Here is a 17,370-nt window from a genome sequence, read left to right on the forward strand (position 1 = left end):
AATAGAGTGGATGCTGGATCCACTCATTCACTATGACAGAGGGGTGTATATATATCTTTGTGTAATGGTGTCTACCTCACCATGGCCCCCCTCCTTCCCTACAGGGTATGGCCTCCCCATCCATCCTGTTCTATCTGACTCCTACTACTATCCTGCCCTTCCTACCCTTACTCCCTTGCTCAGGCAATGATCCTCCTATGCTGACTTCATCATGCTCAGGGGTCTCCTCCCACCTCATCTGGTGGTGAGGTCTCTTGTTCCCTGCTCTCAGTGGTTGTCCCTTCATTCTCAGTGGAATGCCCTCATCTCATCATGGGGCTGGCTGATCTGCTTCATCTTGGGCCAGTCTTGGTGAAACTCCCCAGTACCCACTGTCTCGACCATTCTCGATGAGGTTTTCCCCCCAGCTCACTGTCTGACCATTCTTGGTGAGATTGGTTGGAGCCCCTGGGTCTTGACCAGTTCCACTTCTGGTGCACTGAGCTCATTTTGGCAGCTGCACAGCACAGCTGCTTATGATCTCTGCGCTGGCCCTGTGACACACTGCTCCTGCTCCTCCTGTGAAGTGTAAACACTTCCTGAGTGCTGATGCTCCTTCTGAACAGTGTCAATCCCTCAACACTGCTCTACTTCCTCCTAAACTGTGTGTCAATTGCTTTGACACTGCTCCTCTTCCTCTTGGACAATGTGTTGGTTGTCAGCGGTCACGCGCCTGAAACCTGATATCTTTAGTAGAAATGCGTCTATTACAGATCTTATTGAGATATGTGGTAAAAGGCCATTATTATTATTCTTGTTGAAACCTGTCATAGAAGGCTTCTATGACTTCCCTCACTCAAAAATTGTGATAGGTTGATTGCTATTGCAGGTTTTGACTAACTGCTGTGGACACTCTGTCCAGAGGTAGCTTGGCATGATCAATAACTATAGTACATGGTGAGCACCAAGGTCTGATGCTGACAATGTTGCTTCAACACAAGTGTCCAGTGTGTCAATTGAATGAAAGGTGATCCCCAGACTGCAGTGGACAACTGCCTTTGGTTTCTAATGATCAAGAGAGCCAGACTGCAGTATGAACTGCCTTTGGTGTCAATTGATATCTGGACCACAGAATGAACCACCTTTGGATGATGTCAATGAGCAGTGATACAACACATGCACTACATTAGGTGCAATGCTCTGCAATTGCTACTGCTGATGAACTACTAAGTATACTTGTGTGAAAGTTATAGCTAGTAAGGTAAAGTGTAGAGTGGATGAGGATCCACTCAATTGCTATGACAAGGAGCATGGTTATGTACCCATTCTTGCAATGTTGCCTGCAACACTGCTCCTGCTCTGGAAGGCCTCTTCAACACTGCTCCTCCTCCTCATCCTTCCTATCCTTCCTAGCTGTCCTGACTACTCTGTGATGTCGCTCTTTGGTGCTGCTCCTTGTCCTTCCTGCAGATGGGGGTTGCTTCATCATTGATAGGGGCCACTCCCACTTCATCTGAGTGGCAACTCACCCCCTTCTTCATCTCTCCCATCCTCCTGCTCCAAGTTCATCATCAAGTCAGCCCCCCTGCTTCATCAGGGTGGCAAACCCAATGTCCTCAACCTCTTGTCCTGCTGGGATGCCTGTGAAGTCAGCACCCACATGAGATCCATCATATGATCATGATACTACAGATCTTGGCAGAATTCATGATACAATCCTTGCTTGTGCCAATCTGGGTGAGATCTTTCATAGAGCCTCTCTATTATGGATCTCAATGAACTCTGTTGTAAAACCCTCGATTTGCCCGATCCTTGATTCCTGCGCTCCTCCTCATAAGACTTCTGCTTCTGCACTTCTGGTCCTATGACATTGGTCTCCTTGACACAATTTCCCTTCCCCTTGTCTTGTGAATGCTCCTGACCTCATGAACACTTCTATTGTCCACCTCCTGTCCTTGTGAGCTCTTCCGTTGTCCCCCCTCCCCATCCTGCATGCTACCATCTCCCTGTGTGGTAACCTCACCACATGCTCCTATGCTCAGACCCCCTATGTGCTTCCAAGCCTCTTCTTGTGGTTTGTGTGACTAAATCTGTCAAACTAGTGTGTTATGACCGTTTTTACTGAAAACAATTGTAGCTCAGCAATCCAACTGTTTTTGCTTTTTTTGTGCACACACTGCGCATCCATGCATGTTCAGGGTCTTCTGCGCAGACCCTGTGACACTAAGTATATGTTACAGTCCCTGTGTGTAAATTTGAGGACAATCAGGTAATTTCCTAATTTAGCCAGATACCCCTCATCTGGGCTGTTGTTGTCATTGAGCAATAGCACCACCATCATACTAAGCAAGAACACTTCAAACACCAACATGGTCCATGGCAATGAGTTCTCTCCAAGCCAGCATGCTTCAATCATTGCAATGCATGATACTGGGCTGCCAATTTGACAAATCACAGAGCTCATTGGTGTATCCAAGACAGCAGTTCACAAGACCATCCAGAACTTTAAGGAGTGTGGTTCCTTCAAAACAAAAGCACGATCCAGCCGTCCACACACCTGAACAACTACCTGTCAGCGGTCACGTGCCTGAAACCCGAAATCTATTATAAAAGTCGATTAAGATCAACCTTGGTGAAATCTATTGTAGAAGCCTTTTATTATCTTTCTCAATGAAATCTGCCATAGAAGCTCTCTAGGATCTTTCTTGATCAGATGGATTGTAACTAAAGTTTATCACAGATTTTGACTAACCACTGTGGGCACTCTGTCCAGAGGTAGTGCAGCATGATCAAGATCCAGATGGACTCCTTGACAATACCAGAGTATGGTGTGACAGTGTCTGTCTTGACATGAGCATCCTGAGTGCTGACAGTCGCACAATTGAGTTGATTGAATGAGAACCAGACTGCAGTAGACTGCCTTTGGTATGAGATCAAGAGAACCAGACTGCAGAGACTGACTTCAGTGTTGATCAATATCCAGACTGCAGTAGGTACTGCCTTTGGATGGCCACAAGTAGCAGTGACACAACACATGCACTAAGTTAGATGCAATGCTCTGCAATTGCAACTTTGTTGATGGAAACTACTAAGTATATGTATGGTGAGATATAGCTAGTAAAGTGTAGAGTGGATGGAGATCCATTCAGCCACTTGTGACAAAGAGAATGTGTTTTTATATGGACATCCTCGCAGTGTCACCTGCAACACTGCTCTTGCTCTATGAGGCCTCATTCAACACTGCCCCTTGTCCATCCTACAGTCCCTGCCTTTCTTACAATGTCCCCTCTTCTTTAGCACTGCTTCTCCTGCTCCCTGTGGATGAGGGGTCCTTGTGCTGTTTCATCATTGATAGGGGTCACACCCACTTCATCCAAGTGGCAAAGTAACCCTCTTTCATCCTGCCTCTGGTGACAGCACCCATCCCTTTGTGCCAAGTTCATCATTGTGTAGGGCCCCCACCTCATCAGGGTGTCAAGCCCAACATCAGTACTGTATGTCCCTTTATGAGATCTGTGAGAGAGGCTTCCTCCAGCCAGTTCCTGTGAGATCTGTTGTACAGCCATGATACTACTGATCCCAACAGACTTTGCTGTAAGATCACACTTGTACCGATTCTGATGACTTCTGTCATAGGATCTTGATGAACTCTGTCAGAACTCTTCATTGGCCCGATCCCAGTTCTTCCTGCACATCCGGTCCTATGACACTACCTCAGACCATTACCTTCAGCATGAGGTACTCAAAAACCCGCTTCTATCATGGTGACAGCTGTCAGTGTTGCTTGGTGGTGTTCCAACAATGCAGCTCTGGAAAGCAGCATACTGGGCTGGTATTAACTGCTGTATTGTGCTTCAAAAGCCATTTCTGACAGCCAAAAACAGGCAGAAACATCTCAATTGGGCCAAGTCTAACAGCTCCACTGATTGGAAGTGTGTGCTATTCTCAGATGAGGCAGCTGTCGAGGTTGGCTACCAGCCTGGCTGCACATGGGTTTGTGACCAAAAAAACACTTGAGAAGACATCAACAACATGGTTCCAATGTTCCATTCCAGTTCCAGCTGTTTCAGCATCCACATATGGGTTGGCATTGCATACAAGCTTAAAACCCCATTGGTTGTGCTCCCATTGGCTCCAAGAAAGAAGTGGCCAGGGTTGGCTAATCAATGGGATCCCACTGAGAACCTCACAGCTGTCAGATATTGCAATTGGATCATTGATGGCCCACTCTGGGATGCTGTAACTGCTGTTAGTGCATACCCTGATGGCCTGTCAGTTGTTGAAGATGGCAGCAGCTGTCATCAGGCTGCTATCTGCAAGCAATGGCAGGCCAAATACCACATTAAGATGCAGGAACACCCACCAGCTTTGCTGGACCTTAACCCTATTGAGAACATATGGTATGTATTCAAAAACTTGCTTGGTAAGTGCTTGCCAGTTCCAAAAACCTGGGATGAGCTTGCAAGAGCTGCAGAGGAAGTGTGGAACACCCAGATCATGCTCAAACATATCAACCCTGTGATCAAGTCAATGGAGCATTGCGTGGAGCAAGTGCTTACTAAGCATGGAGGTCCACTCAAGTATTAGTTGGCTCCGAGACTCACTGCAATCGAAAAGTCTTCTTTTGAGCTTGCTCACTGTGTGTTTTGTTCAGCCTGACACTTATGAGAGATCACTCCTCCAAGCAGATGGAAGGTATGCTATCGGACAGTTGATTTATCGTCTATTGGACCCTGTCCCCAAACTTATGCACAGGGACTGTACAGTACTTTGACTTACGCCCCTTGTTGAGCGTCGCCGTTCATCCTAACATTGTTGTTGAGAGCTTGACGGTCTTAAGGTGGTCGGCACTCTAGGGTGAAGGCAAGTGCGTGTATACTGGAAGAGGGGATCATTCGACTATATACGCACGCCCGTTTGGATGAGAACAGTAAGGATGTTTGCCAACGAAGCGCGTTGAATCTCTGAGGTCCAAAACACAATGGCCCAACACAGAGAGAAGGATGCGGTAGGGTTGATAAGAGCGCTTCATGACGTGTCTGTTGTAACCGTGCGCAGCAATGACGATGAAGGCATTACTTGGTTCTTTGACTTGCGGTATTATGTAAAGTTACACTCTCATTCGAATTTGCGATGGTCGCTTGATAGAAGTTTTGCATCTCTCAGTGTTTGAGGGCAGTGCAACTGCTACTACCGAAACTCTTGGATTTGCTATGACCAACGAGACTTCGGTTGCTTGTGCTTTGAGATACAGCTTCTACCAAGCTGGAATCGGCAATTTGTTCGACGTAGTCGTCTTGCTGCAAGGCTGCCTTTTTGCGCAGTTTACGTTTCTTCTTTGGTGTTACAGGGTCTTGTATGATCATACTTGCATCGCTCAGGTCGCTGAGGTTGCTTGCTTCGATCAGCATGTTCGAGGAGCGACGAGAGACGCGTGGTTTGTTCGAGCAGCGACGAGTAGGTCCCGTGGAGGCGCTGCTGCGGTTGCTTTTGCAAGTTCTATTGGCCTTCGACGTGCTAGGTCGGCCGGATTTCTTGCGAGCCGGGGAAACACGCTCCTCTTCGCTGTCCGAGACAATCTTGAAGTCCGAATCCGAGTCCGACTCTTGAGCTGCTGCGGATCTGGAGCTGGAGACCGAGTTGAAGCTAGACTCGGGAGTTTGTGTGGGGATGTCGACGTAGACCTGGGATGTGCTTCGCTTGAGGGTAGGTTCGACGTCGTTTTGCTCGTCGTCATTGCCTTCATCGTAGCTCGCGTCGTCGTTCTGTTTCTGCACATCACTGAGCGCCGAAGACATGTTCTGATCTTCAGCGCCATCAGAGCCAAAGTCTGAGCCAGATTGTGAGCCATCTTTGGGATCTTCTTCGTCCTCTTCTGACATTGACTCATCCGAAAAGACATGCATGACCTTGGCAGCCTTCTTTGCGGCTGCGCGCTTAGGCATTCTTCCTGGTTGAAGGAGCGCTGATTCATCAATGTCGTCATCGCTGGCCGCATCCTCGTCCGAGTGATGATCGAGGGCCAGAGAATGTGAGATCTCGCCTTCAGTGGCATCATCAAAGACGCTCTCGGCACCGCTGAGCTCGTTCATACTGTGATCCAACTTGCGCGCATTGCTGGCAGCAGCGAGGGCGCCTTCAATCTCTGCCTCATCGTCGTGAGCCGACTCGCAGTTGTTGTTGTCGTCGTCGTCACTGAGATCAGTCAGCTGATCTTCAGCTTCGCTGTCGGCGTCGAGTTGAGGCTGGTTTCGCGTATTTGTGCTCACCAGCAGATCGATCTTGCGGTTCATAAATTGCGCATTTTGCTCTGCGTCGTCGATCATGCGGTTGTGATAGAAGGCTTCCATGTCCCTAAACTTTTGTTGGAACTCATCGACCATCTCCTTGCGGACGTCAGCCTCGATGGTTGCACATCGAAGCTCGGCGGCGTAAAGCTTCTGTCGGAGCTCCTCGTGCTTCTCGACAAGCATATCAACAAAGGGGTCTTGATTCTCGTCGTCGGTCTCTTCGTCATGCTCGACAATGGTGACGTCTGCGCTTGCTTCGCTCTGGGAGGTGCTAATGTCGATACTAGACTTGAACTTGGGCAGGGGACGAGAGGGTGAAGTACTCTCCTCCTTGAATGCTGCAAGTGGAGGTAAGGTCTTGGTGACGGGGGCAACGTGACGCTGGACGGCAACCTCTTTTGCAATAGCGCTGAACTTCATAACGTGCGAGTTCTCGTCAAAGCCAGTGTCGTAAGGGTTGGCGTTGACGATCATGACAGCTTTTCCATCTTTGAGGAAGAAGCTCTGGAAGAGCTCGGTGAGCTTAGAGTGACGGAAGGGGACGATGCTCATACGACGTTTGATGATCTGAGCCTGGCCGCCTTCGGTTGTACCTGTGACTCGAATCTGGTTCTTGCGGAGAGTCTCAAGACACTGACCGAGACACATGAGACTTTTGTTGATGTTGCCAGCTTCTTTGAGACGGTCACCACTGGCGAGACCGGTGTTGGCGACACGCTCGCTACCTGCGAGATCGACAATGCTGAGACGGGCGGTGGTGAAGGTGTTAAGATCGTCGTCGGAGATGTTGGCGAGGCCGCCGTGATGACGAATGACCTTGATGGTAAAGATACCATGACTCCTTGAACTAGCCCTGTTGGCCATGGTAGCAAAAACGGCACGGTTCTCTTGACCTCGATGAAGAAGATCTCGGGCCTCTTGAGGCGAGTTGATCTTGATCTCTCGTAGACCAGCGACGTACTTGCCACCGTTTTCTTGGTCATTCTTGAGGCTGAGGGGACGACGGTTGAGGGTGATGCTAGCACTGGCAGGGATGGAGCTAGGAGCGGTGTTGGCCATGTTGGCAAGACTCCAGTTGGAGGCGCGGACAGACTCGGATCGACCGAGCGTCGCGCCGGGCGAAACATCGAGGAGGTCGAAAAGCTTCTCGTTGTAGATCTCGACGTAGCTGACAAAGACGCTGTATCGAAGGTTGCGGTCAACAGCGACTTTGGTGGTATCATGCTCGATGAGCTTGGCAGGCTTGCTTGCGCGAGCAGGTGTCTCGGCAAGCAGCCTACGAGAGACACCTGGGATCGTGAAGGGGTTGACGCCGAGATTGCTATTGGATCCGGTGTGAGCGGACTGTTTGTCAACACGCTGCACGCCCGACAGACCAAAAGGTTGGATGTTGGCAGTACTTTCGACACCGTTGATGCTGTTGAAGATGACATCGAGTGCGCGCGGGAGGATGCCTGCCCCTCCAGGCGAGTCGTTGCCCATCACAGTGTGACTCTTGCCCGAGTTTGTAACGCCATAGGTGAACATCAGACCGCTCTCGCCTTGAAGGAGAGACTCGACGAGAGGCAAGGTGGTCTGCTGGAAGAATGCAGATTGAGACATGTCCTGCTTGGCACCAGAGGAGGAAGCGGACTGACTGCTGAAGACCTTTGAGAAGGTGTACTTGGTGGGAGGGGCGATGCTGGTGGACCTGGACCTGGCGCCAGGGATGCCGCTGGTGTAGGCGGATTGAGAGGGCGGGTGCATGAGGACTTGGGTATTGTTGACGACCTCGATATATGGACGGGTGAGCTCCTTTTGACCATCATCAGGCGGAGGCCTGATGCGGAGGTAGGCTTTAAGAGGTTCAATCTCGTAAGATCGGGAAGCTTGATCACTGCATGAGGAAGCAGCGGTAAGCCCATCGATGTCGCTGACAGACTGCAATCTGCGGAGACCAGAGGATCGCTCGAAGAATGTCTTTGGACGTGGCGTGACAGATGCGGGCTCGGCATCGGTGCGTTTCCTTCTGGCCTGTGGAGTGGCAGAAGAGGCAGCGCTGTTCGAAGAAGCGAATTGTGGTCCAAGTCGTTTGGAAGACTTGCCAAGGCTCTCCGAAGCGGAAGAGGAATTGGATGTGATGGAATCGCGGAGGCTGCCGGATTTAAGTGTCTCGGATGGGCTTCTCTTCGGTTTACTGGCGGACTGAAGATGCGGAGGCAGAATGCGCTTGGAAGCGGCCGAATTGGTGATATTGCTCATGCCCTCCCTAGATGGAAGAGGATGGGCAACCTTGGCTGGACGCCGTGTGGCGAGACTGGGATCATTTTCGCCATCAGGCGTAGCGTGCCTGGAAGATTGGTTCGGCATGGTGAATGCTGGATGCGCAGCAGGCCGTGTACCTGCGCTGGTGCTGGTGCTGCTGCAGGGGCAGCGTTTGCAAATGAGGAAGCGTGCGATCGACCAAGGCGTTCAAGATGAGAGTTGATGGTGGAAGAGGGGAAACAAGTGATACGAGGAGCGTTGATGAGGATCCTGATAGGTCTCAGGAGCACCTCAAGTGTTGTTCTCCACTTTTATTTTTAAAAAAACACACTCTCTCTCTCTCGTGCGAAAGAAATCCAGCTCAATCTTACAGTCGAATGTCTATCCACAGACTCGCGTCCTTGGCACGTGGGCAATTTATTGTCACGTGCTTTCTTTGGTCAAGTCACGTGCCTTTGTCAGGTGCTTTTGTCACGTGCTTTTTTTCCCCCCCCCCCACTCTGTTAGACCGACCAAGTTTATTGGCATTTCTTCTTGATATGACTCGCTCATTGCTCACCAACACCTTGCTCACCAACACCATCATCCTCATCTAAAAGCTGCACGCAAGGATCGAGGTCACGGATCATGTCGGCAAACGCTATGGTCGCCACAGACTTGCCTCTCAAGCTCATCGCCAAGGGAAAGGTCCGCGATGTCTACGATGCTGGTCTCGCCAACGGTCCTCACGCAGGTGCGATTCTCTTTGTCGCAACCGACCGAATCTCTGCCTTCGATATCGTTCTTGAGAACGTGAGTAGCTCCTCGCTCATTGGAGGCCAGATGCATGGGACCCGTGCTGACCCTTTGGATTTGTCCGGCAACCTTGGCTTGAGAACGACAGGGCATCCCAAACAAGGGCAAGCTTCTCCATGCACTCTCCACTTTCTGGTTCGGCCTCTTGACACCATCCCTCATTGAGTCGCACATCATCGCCACAGACTACGCCCAGTTCCCGATGGAGCTCCAACAGAAGCTCGAATCGGTCAAGGAGCAAGTCGAAGGTCGTTCCATGCTGGTTAAGCGTGCCAACGTTCTCCCTATCGAAGCTATCGTGAGGGGTTACATCGCCGGCAGTGGCTGGGCAGAATACAAGCGCACAGGTACCGTTCATGGCATCAAGCTCCAAGAGGGCTTGCAGGAGAGTCAGGAGATCCCCAACGGTCCACTTTTCACTCCGAGTACAAAGGCTCAACAGGGAGACCATGATGAGAATATTCACCCTGATAAAGGTATGCACGCAATCCCCGACCATCATACCGACATCTCTTGTTTGCATTTTGACACTAAGCCTGCTTTTCTCGTCCAACACCAATCTAAATATTGGTTGCAGTCGAGCAAATCATCGGCGCAGACCTGGCCAAGCAGATGGCTACTGCGGCTGTCTCTCTCTACTCCAAAGCTGCCGCCCACGCCAAGTCTCGGGGCATTATCCTAGCCGATACCAAATTCGAATTCGGTCTGATCCCTTGCTCCTCCAACCCAGGTCAAGAGGAGATGATCTTGGTCGACGAAGTGCTCACTGCAGACAGCTCGCGTTTCTGGTCGGCGGAAAAATACGCTGTTGGTCGTGGTCAAGATAGTTTCGACAAGCAATACGTGAGGGACTGGTTGAAGGCGAATGGATTGGATAAGGCTGCTGATCAAGGTGTGCCTGTTACATTACCGGATGATGTGGTTAAGAGGACAGAGGACAAGTATATGGAGGCCTATGAATTGATTACTGCTCACAAGTATCACAACTAATCTGCTTGCGGTTAGTTTCAAGTCGGCAACTTTTATGCTTGTAACATATTCGCTGGACGAAGCAAAGATCTTGGATCATCCGTACATCGATCCCTCATGCGAGTGCTCGCTTTCTGCATCATGCTCGAAGGACGGCTCATTGCATAGCCAGCCCGAGAACACGAGAGATACGAGAGACACGACCTTGTTCTTTCCGACACTTGTTTCCGACACTTGGTATAAGATTCTCTAAAAGCAACTCTGCAAAAGTACACAAAATGCACGCTAAGCAACTAGCCAAATCCATACCAACTTGGACAATGTAACATGAGAAGGGGAAGGGGGGGGGGGGGGGGTTGGGTTTAAGAACGAGCACGTTTACTCGTGGGTAAAGCGGTAGCCGATGATGCAGTGAGCTTATTTTTTGCACTTCTACCTTTTGTAGGTCCTGATTCGACGGTGGTGGGAGTTTTGATGCCTGTTGAATCTTGAACTGATGTTGACGCTGGCATGGGTAGGTTGGAGTGAGCAAAGGCAATTTGGCGGAGCGGTCGAGCTGAGGAATTTGATGTTGTAGTAGCTGTTTGAATGGCGGTTGCTTCGATGAGGTGGTCTTGGATGCTTGCATTAGCTGAAGTAGGAGCAGGAGCAGGTGTTGCAGTGTCTGTGTCTTGAGGCACTGTATCTTGAGGCTCTGATGGGGCTTGCATTCCAATCTCGGAGCTGAGGAGGTGGTCGCTAGCGGCAACTTGTGGAGCACAAGATAGTAGAGCGTCTTGAACTTGCTTTCCTGCCTGGATCGCATCCTTGCGATTGGCAGGTACAAGGTTCCATCGAGCTGGCATCTTCCATGCTCTCTTTTGCGGTGTTTGGCCTGTGCTCTTGTCCTGCTTAAACTTGTTAACAAGTAAAGCAGTTGAGTCGGAGCCAAGGCCTTTCAAACGGCCACTCATACCCTCACTCCAAACCTTGATGTCGTGCTCCCTCTCCCCCACCAGCCGCACAACCTCTTTCGTCGTGGAAGCGATCTCCTGCGACGAAGTGGAAAGGGTGCAAGCAAGACTATCAAATGTCTCGTTGAGCTTGGCGTTTGTACACTTGATCTTGGCCGATTGCGACTTGGTTCGAGATTGGATCTCTTGCCTTGCTTTGCTTGCGATTTGTGCGATCTCTTGATGTCCGCGAGTGGCCGAGGTGGTGGAGATGCAGAGATCCTCCTCGATTGCCGAGGCGAATGCATCCATCTTTGTAGCCAGTTGGCCGCTTGCTTGGTTGACATGGTGAGAGATGACACTGCTCCCTTCGACGAGGGCTGTTTTGGATTGTTCGAGTTGAGATGCCATCTGACCTGCTGCGGTGGAGAGCGAGTCGAGGTGCGAGCTTTGCTGAGAGGCATGCGATTGCGATGCAGTAGTGGACTGCAAGACGAGCGCTTGTGCTGATGAGATCGATGTCGAGATCGCTGATTCCTGCTGGTCGGTGAATCGATCAAGGAGGCGTCCGAAGTCAGTCATAAGATCGGCCTTGAGACAAGTGTTGCTGCGCTTCATGTCGTCGACTGTTGCAGTGAGCATTGCGTTCTGTTCTCGCAGCCTTGCCATCTCTTGTCCACTTGCGGCTTCAGCAGCAGCTTTAGCTTGGGCAATCATGTCCTGGTTGGCAGCGTTCATAGCGATCACTTGGCGGAGCGTCGCGAGCTGAGACTGCACCATTTCATCCAGTGAGGCAGCAACCTGAGCAAAGCGCTGCGTATTGGCCAACACAACATCCTCGATCGCACCCCGGCACGTTTGCTTGAGCGAGCCAAGGCTAGCGTCGCTAGTAGCTTGCATCTCGTTCATCGTCGAATCCAGCTCTGCAAGCAGCGCAGATAGAAGGTCCTTTGACTCGATCTCTCCCGATCGCACCTCGCTCAACGAGGTAGATAGCTTCTTCAACTTGGCTTGCAAGCACTGCTGTTGCTCCTCATGCCGAGACTCTGTAGCACTAACCAACGAATCCAGACTGGACCTGAGAGAGGCGTGGAACTTGGCTTCTGCAGAGTGCAAAGTACCCAAACTAGCATCAAGCTCGCTTGCTCTTTGCGAGACTGCATTCCTGCATTCGGCCACAAGCGCACCATTGGCCTTCTCCACGGCGGTCTTCCTGTGCAACTTATCAAACAGTCGCTCAACATCCTCTGTGCTTTGCTGCACAAGCTCAGCCAAGGAAGAAGCAGCCTGATTCAGATGCGCCTCGCTCGCCATATATGCTTTGCGCAGCGCCACCTCTTCCTCCACAGTCAACTCTAAGGAGCTTGCCCTTGCCATCATGCTTTCGAGTTGAGCGACCTTGTGAGCGCACTCTGCTTTGGCTATGCGAACCTCGTTATCTCGCTTGACGAGAAGCTGCATGTTTTGCTCAAACTGCTCTTTGAGGCTGTTGAGTTTGCTTTCGGTGAGTTCGGCGTTGCGTTGGAGTGTCTCGGCGAGCGTCTTGCGTTGTTCGTGTTGGCTATGCATCGTTTGCCAGGATTGTTCGGTGAGATAGATGCCGTTTTGATCGCGCGAAGCTTGAAGATCACCTTTGAGACGTTCGATCTCGAAGACGTACTCCTTGATGAGCGCAGAACGAGTCATGCGGCTGTTGAGCTCTGGACGGTTCTTGATGGATTTGGCGCGCAAGGCGTAGTCGAGTGTAGAGAGTGTCTCTTCCATGTTTGCTCGTTCTTGCGAGACAGTGGCGATGATGCATGTTTTGGTTGGTCCACCAAGCGATTCTTGCAAGAGACGTGTCAGTTTCGACTCTCGGTAAGGGATGTGGCTGCTCTTCTCGACGAGAGCGTTGATGACACGACCGAGAGTAAGAAGACTCTGGTTGATCATTCCTGCTTCTCGAGCACGTTTGTTTTCCGCACCAGAACGACCAATGTTTTCCGAACCGGCCAAGTCGACAAGGTTGAGCTTTCCGATCTTGAGCACCTCCTCGCCTCGGGAACCTTTGTCTTTGATGAAGACGGTCATGCTGAAGACGCTGTGAGATCGACTGGACTGTTCGTTGCAGTTGGTAGCCGCGATCTGCCTCTTTTGACTTCCGCGGCGAAGCAGGGTGAGGCCATGGGCAGCATCCTTGAGTGCAACCTCTTCGAGACCTTGAATGACAACACCCTTGCCTCGTGCATCGTCGTACATGCGGAGACCGTGTTGCGCGTCCTTCTGTGTCGAACAAGAGGTGTTGGCACAAGATTCTGAAGCGAGCAGATCTCGCAACTCTTCATTGTATAGCTCGATGAAAGTGGCTTTGATCGAGTAATCCTCTTTGGAAAGCTCGAGTGTGTGGAAGAGACGATAGAGGGAACGAGGGATGATGCCTGCTTCAGAGCTGTAGGTTCCCATTTGGCATGTCAAGTCGCCCTCCATAGTATGCGTTTTACCCGTACCCGTCTGACCGTAGGCAAAGATGGTGCAGTTGTAGCCAGACATGACTTGCTCCAGAATTGGGCCGACAACATCCTGATAGACCATGCCTTGATCCGCTTCAGGACCAAAGACCTGATCGAAATGATAGCTCTTCTGCCGCGTCCAAGACTCTTGAACAAGACTGGATGAGGAGGCTAGAATGGAAGAGGAGGCTAGAATGGAAGAGGAAGATACGGGAGGTGGCTCGATCGCCACATCGATCTGCTGACATCGTGGGCCGGATGTAGAGAGAATGCCCGGTGATGTCCCTTTCGGCCCATTGGCAGCTTGCCCTCGTACACGAACGACGACTTGAATGTTGCATTCACCAGCTTCGGATCGCTTCTTGTCTGCGTCGTTGTTGGAAGCGGATGAAGCTGGCCGTGAAGCTGGTTGCAAGGAGCCAGCACCATTCGTTGTCAGTCTCCTAGCTGCGCCTGAGGAGGAGACAGGCGGTGCTCTCGATCGAGGCTGAACAGCACGAGTGAGGTTGGAGGAGGATGGTTGACGTCGGAGCGAGGATGAGCCGGACATGACTGCAAGCTGAGGTCAACCGAGCAACAACCAGGGGAGCCGGGCGGGTATCGAGATATTATAAGCGAGGCAGCAGAAGCACGGTGACCGAATGCCGATAATTGATGGTGTAGAGATGGTAACGACGATGATGATGATGGTAATGATGATCATGATCATGATCATGAGGAGGAGGAGGAGGAGGGGATGAGCGAGTGGTGATGCACAAAGCGCATCCGCAAACAAGAACAACACAACACGCGTCTTTGTCCAACTCGACGCGTTCTCATTCCAACCAAGTGCGAGCCGGTCTCACGTGACATTTTCTTCATTTTTGTCAAGATAGTAAAATGTTAGGCCGCGGATGGTCAACAGCTCTTCTATTTTTGGGTTCGGACTGCAGGCTTAGCTCACTTTTCACCCATCCGACGCACAGACCAAGGATCAAATCCAAGCATTCTGTGCACAGACAAATGTGGAGGAGAATGAGAACCATCTAGTCAGGTCTCTTCTCTCGTCTCCATCACCATCTCGCCAGTTGCGCATGCATTGAACCCATCGCAACTTAGTGCCCAACATGGTAGGCGCTGCTACTTGCCGCTGGGCCCATGCGGCCCTCGACCCACAAAGCGACCTGCTCCCCGCTATGCGTTCCTTCTACGCCTCCTTCACCTCCTACTTTCGCAACACCAAAACCCTCGCCCACATCGCCACCTACAAAGCCTACTATGCCGATGCCGACCCCTTTCACTCTGCGATGGCCTTCTGTGCGTTTGTCAGCTTGTACGTCTGGATCATGGAAAAAATCACGGGTAACGCATCGCAAGTGGATGGTCTTTGGACTTTGCTCCCGCTCATCTATTCGCTCCACTTGACGTTCCATAAGTATTTCACCTACCAACCCGCCAAGATCTCGTTCTTTGGCGGTGTACAGCATGCAAGCATCTGGGACAAGATCGAACCTCGTTTGGCGCTCATGTCAACCTTGTCCTTGCTCTGGTGCATTAGGTTGACTTACAACGCATATAGGAGGGGCATGTTTAAGCCTGGAGTGCAAGATTACAGGTGGCCTTTGCTACGAAAGTCTATGTCCCGACCGGTTTGGGAGATCTTTTCGATCTTGTTCATCGCCATTGCTCAGAACATTCTACTCGCTATCACTGCCTTACCCAATTACCTCTTGCTCACAACGACTTCGGTTAAACATGTAACCCAACCAGTCGCTCGTCCCGTCACCAAACTCATCCTCGGAGACTACATGCTTGCAGCATTCTTCATGGCCAATCTCACCGTCCAATTCTTGGCAGATGAACAACAGTGGAACTACCAGAACTACAAACGTGGTAAAAACGCTCAAGGAAACCCCTTGCCCGCTGCTATGGTGGATCCGGTTAGGAAGCTTCCTCTTGAAAAGCAAGCGGTAATGCCTTATTGCACCCGGGAAGATGCCCAGCGAGGTTTCGTGTCAAAGGGATTGTGGGCTTGGAGTCGACATCCTAACTTTGCATGCGAGCAGGTTACTTGGTGGATTCTATACGCTTTTGTTCCGCTTACTTTCCATTGCGGGAATGTGCATTGGTCGCAGTTGGTCAATTATGCGCTTATTGCTCCGTTGGCGATGAACGTGTTGTTCTATGCAAGTACCGTCTATTCGGAGGCGGAGAGTGCGAAAAAGTATCCCGAGTATAGCGATTATCAGAACAGGGTCGGCATGTTTTTGCCCATCCATACAGTCGTGAGGGCGGTGTACTACAATGTCTTTGCGCATAAGCAGACAAAGAAGAGCGTGGAGGAGAATGTTTGGGGTAAGAGCCAGATTAGTAACAAGAAGAGTCAGTAAAGGGATACAGCTCAACCTGAAATGTACCTACAAGTACAAACCTTGCTGCAGCCTAACTCATCAGCTTTCTATGATGCCTTGTGTAGGGGCTGGAAAGAACCAAACTCTGACGGCGTTCTCAAGCTCGGTGCTTGCGGTAGCTAGAATGTTTCTAGTTGGATGAACAGTTACTGCGATCACTGATTCTTTATGCGCTTGCCATTCAACTACCTTTTCCTTTGACTGAGTATGCCACATGAGCACCTTTCCCTCTTCGCTTGCACTGAGGACTGTGGCTATTCTTTGGCTGTTCTGCTTGCTGCCTGGGTGAAAAGCGAGTTGTGCTGTGAGAGGCAACTTTAAGTTAGTATGTCCTGTGTAGGTTTTGACGATTTTGCTGTTGAATATATCCCACATTCTCACGGTACTATCCAGACTCGAAGACAAAAGTTGTCCGCCTGAAGGGGTAAATTCAACCCCGCCTATGGCACTCTGATCTTTATGAACGAGCGTTTTCAAACACTGCCCCGTCGTTGTATCCCAGAGCCTAATCAAGCCGTCATAGGAACAACTGACGATCATTGTTCCATCTCTGTTAAAGTGTACTCCTGAAACCGCCTCTGAATGTGCTGCGATGGTTCGATGGCATTTGTTGCGGCCTACATTCCATAGCCGCACTGTTTCATCGAACGAGCCGGAAACGAGGAGTGTTGATTGCGCGTTGAACGCCAGACAGAGCACGAAAGACGTGTGCTCGGAGAAGGTACGGACGAGCCTGTGCGTTACAATCGAGAAGACCTTGATCGTGTGGTCGTCAGAGGCGGTGGCGATGTAGGTGCTGTCCGATGACCAGCTGATCGCGTTGATTCCGGAGCCGCAGCCTGAGATCTGGGTGGGGCGAGGGGAGAAGGTATGCAGGTGCGAGCCGGTGGAGAGGGACCAGAGGGTGAGCGTCGAATCGGAAGATGCTGTGGCCAGCAGCTGGCCCGAGGGGGAGAAGGAGAGAGAGGAGGGGGAGCCGAGGTGCGAGGTCAGGGTGTACATTAGTTGTGGGGCGGCGATGGGGCAGGAGGCATCTGTCATGTCCATCGTCATGTTAGATGCATTGTTTTCCCCGCCTTGATGTAGGGGGTAGTAAGTATGCGACATGGTGGTGAGCAAGAACAAGTTTAGGATGGTCGTCAGTTTGCTCAGGGATCCTAGATGCGTGGCCCGATTTCCCCGATTTCCCCGATTTCCCCGATTTCCCGATTTCCCGATTTACGGATTTACGGATTTACCGATTTGCCGATTTGCCGATTTACTAATTTACCGATTTGCGACT

The 17,370-nt window shown here is 50.9% G+C and overlaps 6 protein-coding genes across 6 annotated transcripts; 2 read left to right on the top strand and 4 right to left on the bottom strand.

The window, feature by feature from the left end:
- Positions 1–2,703: 2,703 nt before the first annotated feature.
- On the bottom strand, positions 2,704–3,015 carry UHO2_05235 (uncharacterized protein; the record flags this gene model as incomplete). Its single annotated transcript, XM_041556237.1, has 1 exon — positions 2,704–3,015. One exon carries the CDS (start codon positions 3,013–3,015, stop codon positions 2,704–2,706), a length of 312 nt encoding a protein of 103 aa, XP_041412171.1.
- A 2,126-nt stretch (positions 3,016–5,141) lies between these two features.
- Positions 5,142–8,618, bottom strand: UHO2_05236 (uncharacterized protein; the record flags this gene model as incomplete). Its single annotated transcript, XM_041556238.1, has 1 exon — positions 5,142–8,618. One exon carries the CDS (start codon positions 8,616–8,618, stop codon positions 5,142–5,144), a length of 3,477 nt encoding a protein of 1,158 aa, XP_041412172.1.
- A 522-nt stretch (positions 8,619–9,140) lies between these two features.
- On the top strand, positions 9,141–10,298 carry UHO2_05237 (putative ADE1 -phosphoribosylamidoimidazole-succinocarboxamide synthase; the record flags this gene model as incomplete). The annotated part of the gene is made up of 3 exons (XM_041556239.1): positions 9,141–9,305; positions 9,397–9,784; positions 9,886–10,298. The coding sequence occupies 3 exons, from the start codon at positions 9,141–9,143 to the stop codon at positions 10,296–10,298; spliced, it is 966 nt and encodes a 321-aa protein (XP_041412173.1).
- Positions 10,299–10,639: 341 nt separating this feature from the next.
- Positions 10,640–14,248, bottom strand: UHO2_05238 (uncharacterized protein; the record flags this gene model as incomplete). The annotated part of the gene is made up of 1 exon (XM_041556240.1): positions 10,640–14,248. One exon carries the CDS (start codon positions 14,246–14,248, stop codon positions 10,640–10,642), a length of 3,609 nt encoding a protein of 1,202 aa, XP_041412174.1.
- A 556-nt stretch (positions 14,249–14,804) lies between these two features.
- UHO2_05239 (uncharacterized protein) lies at positions 14,805–16,067 on the top strand (the record flags this gene model as incomplete). The annotated part of the gene is made up of 1 exon (XM_041556241.1): positions 14,805–16,067. The coding sequence occupies one exon, from the start codon at positions 14,805–14,807 to the stop codon at positions 16,065–16,067; it is 1,263 nt and encodes a 420-aa protein (XP_041412175.1).
- Positions 16,068–16,127: 60 nt separating this feature from the next.
- UHO2_05240 (putative wd-repeat protein 5) lies at positions 16,128–17,195 on the bottom strand (the record flags this gene model as incomplete). The annotated part of the gene is made up of 1 exon (XM_041556242.1): positions 16,128–17,195. The coding sequence occupies one exon, from the start codon at positions 17,193–17,195 to the stop codon at positions 16,128–16,130; it is 1,068 nt and encodes a 355-aa protein (XP_041412176.1).
- Positions 17,196–17,370: the final 175 nt, after the last annotated feature.

This window comes from Ustilago hordei (genome assembly GCF_900519145.1).
Source record: "Ustilago hordei strain Uho2 genome assembly, contig: UHO2_contig_12, whole genome shotgun sequence".
NCBI lineage: Eukaryota > Fungi > Basidiomycota > Ustilaginomycetes > Ustilaginales > Ustilaginaceae > Ustilago > Ustilago hordei.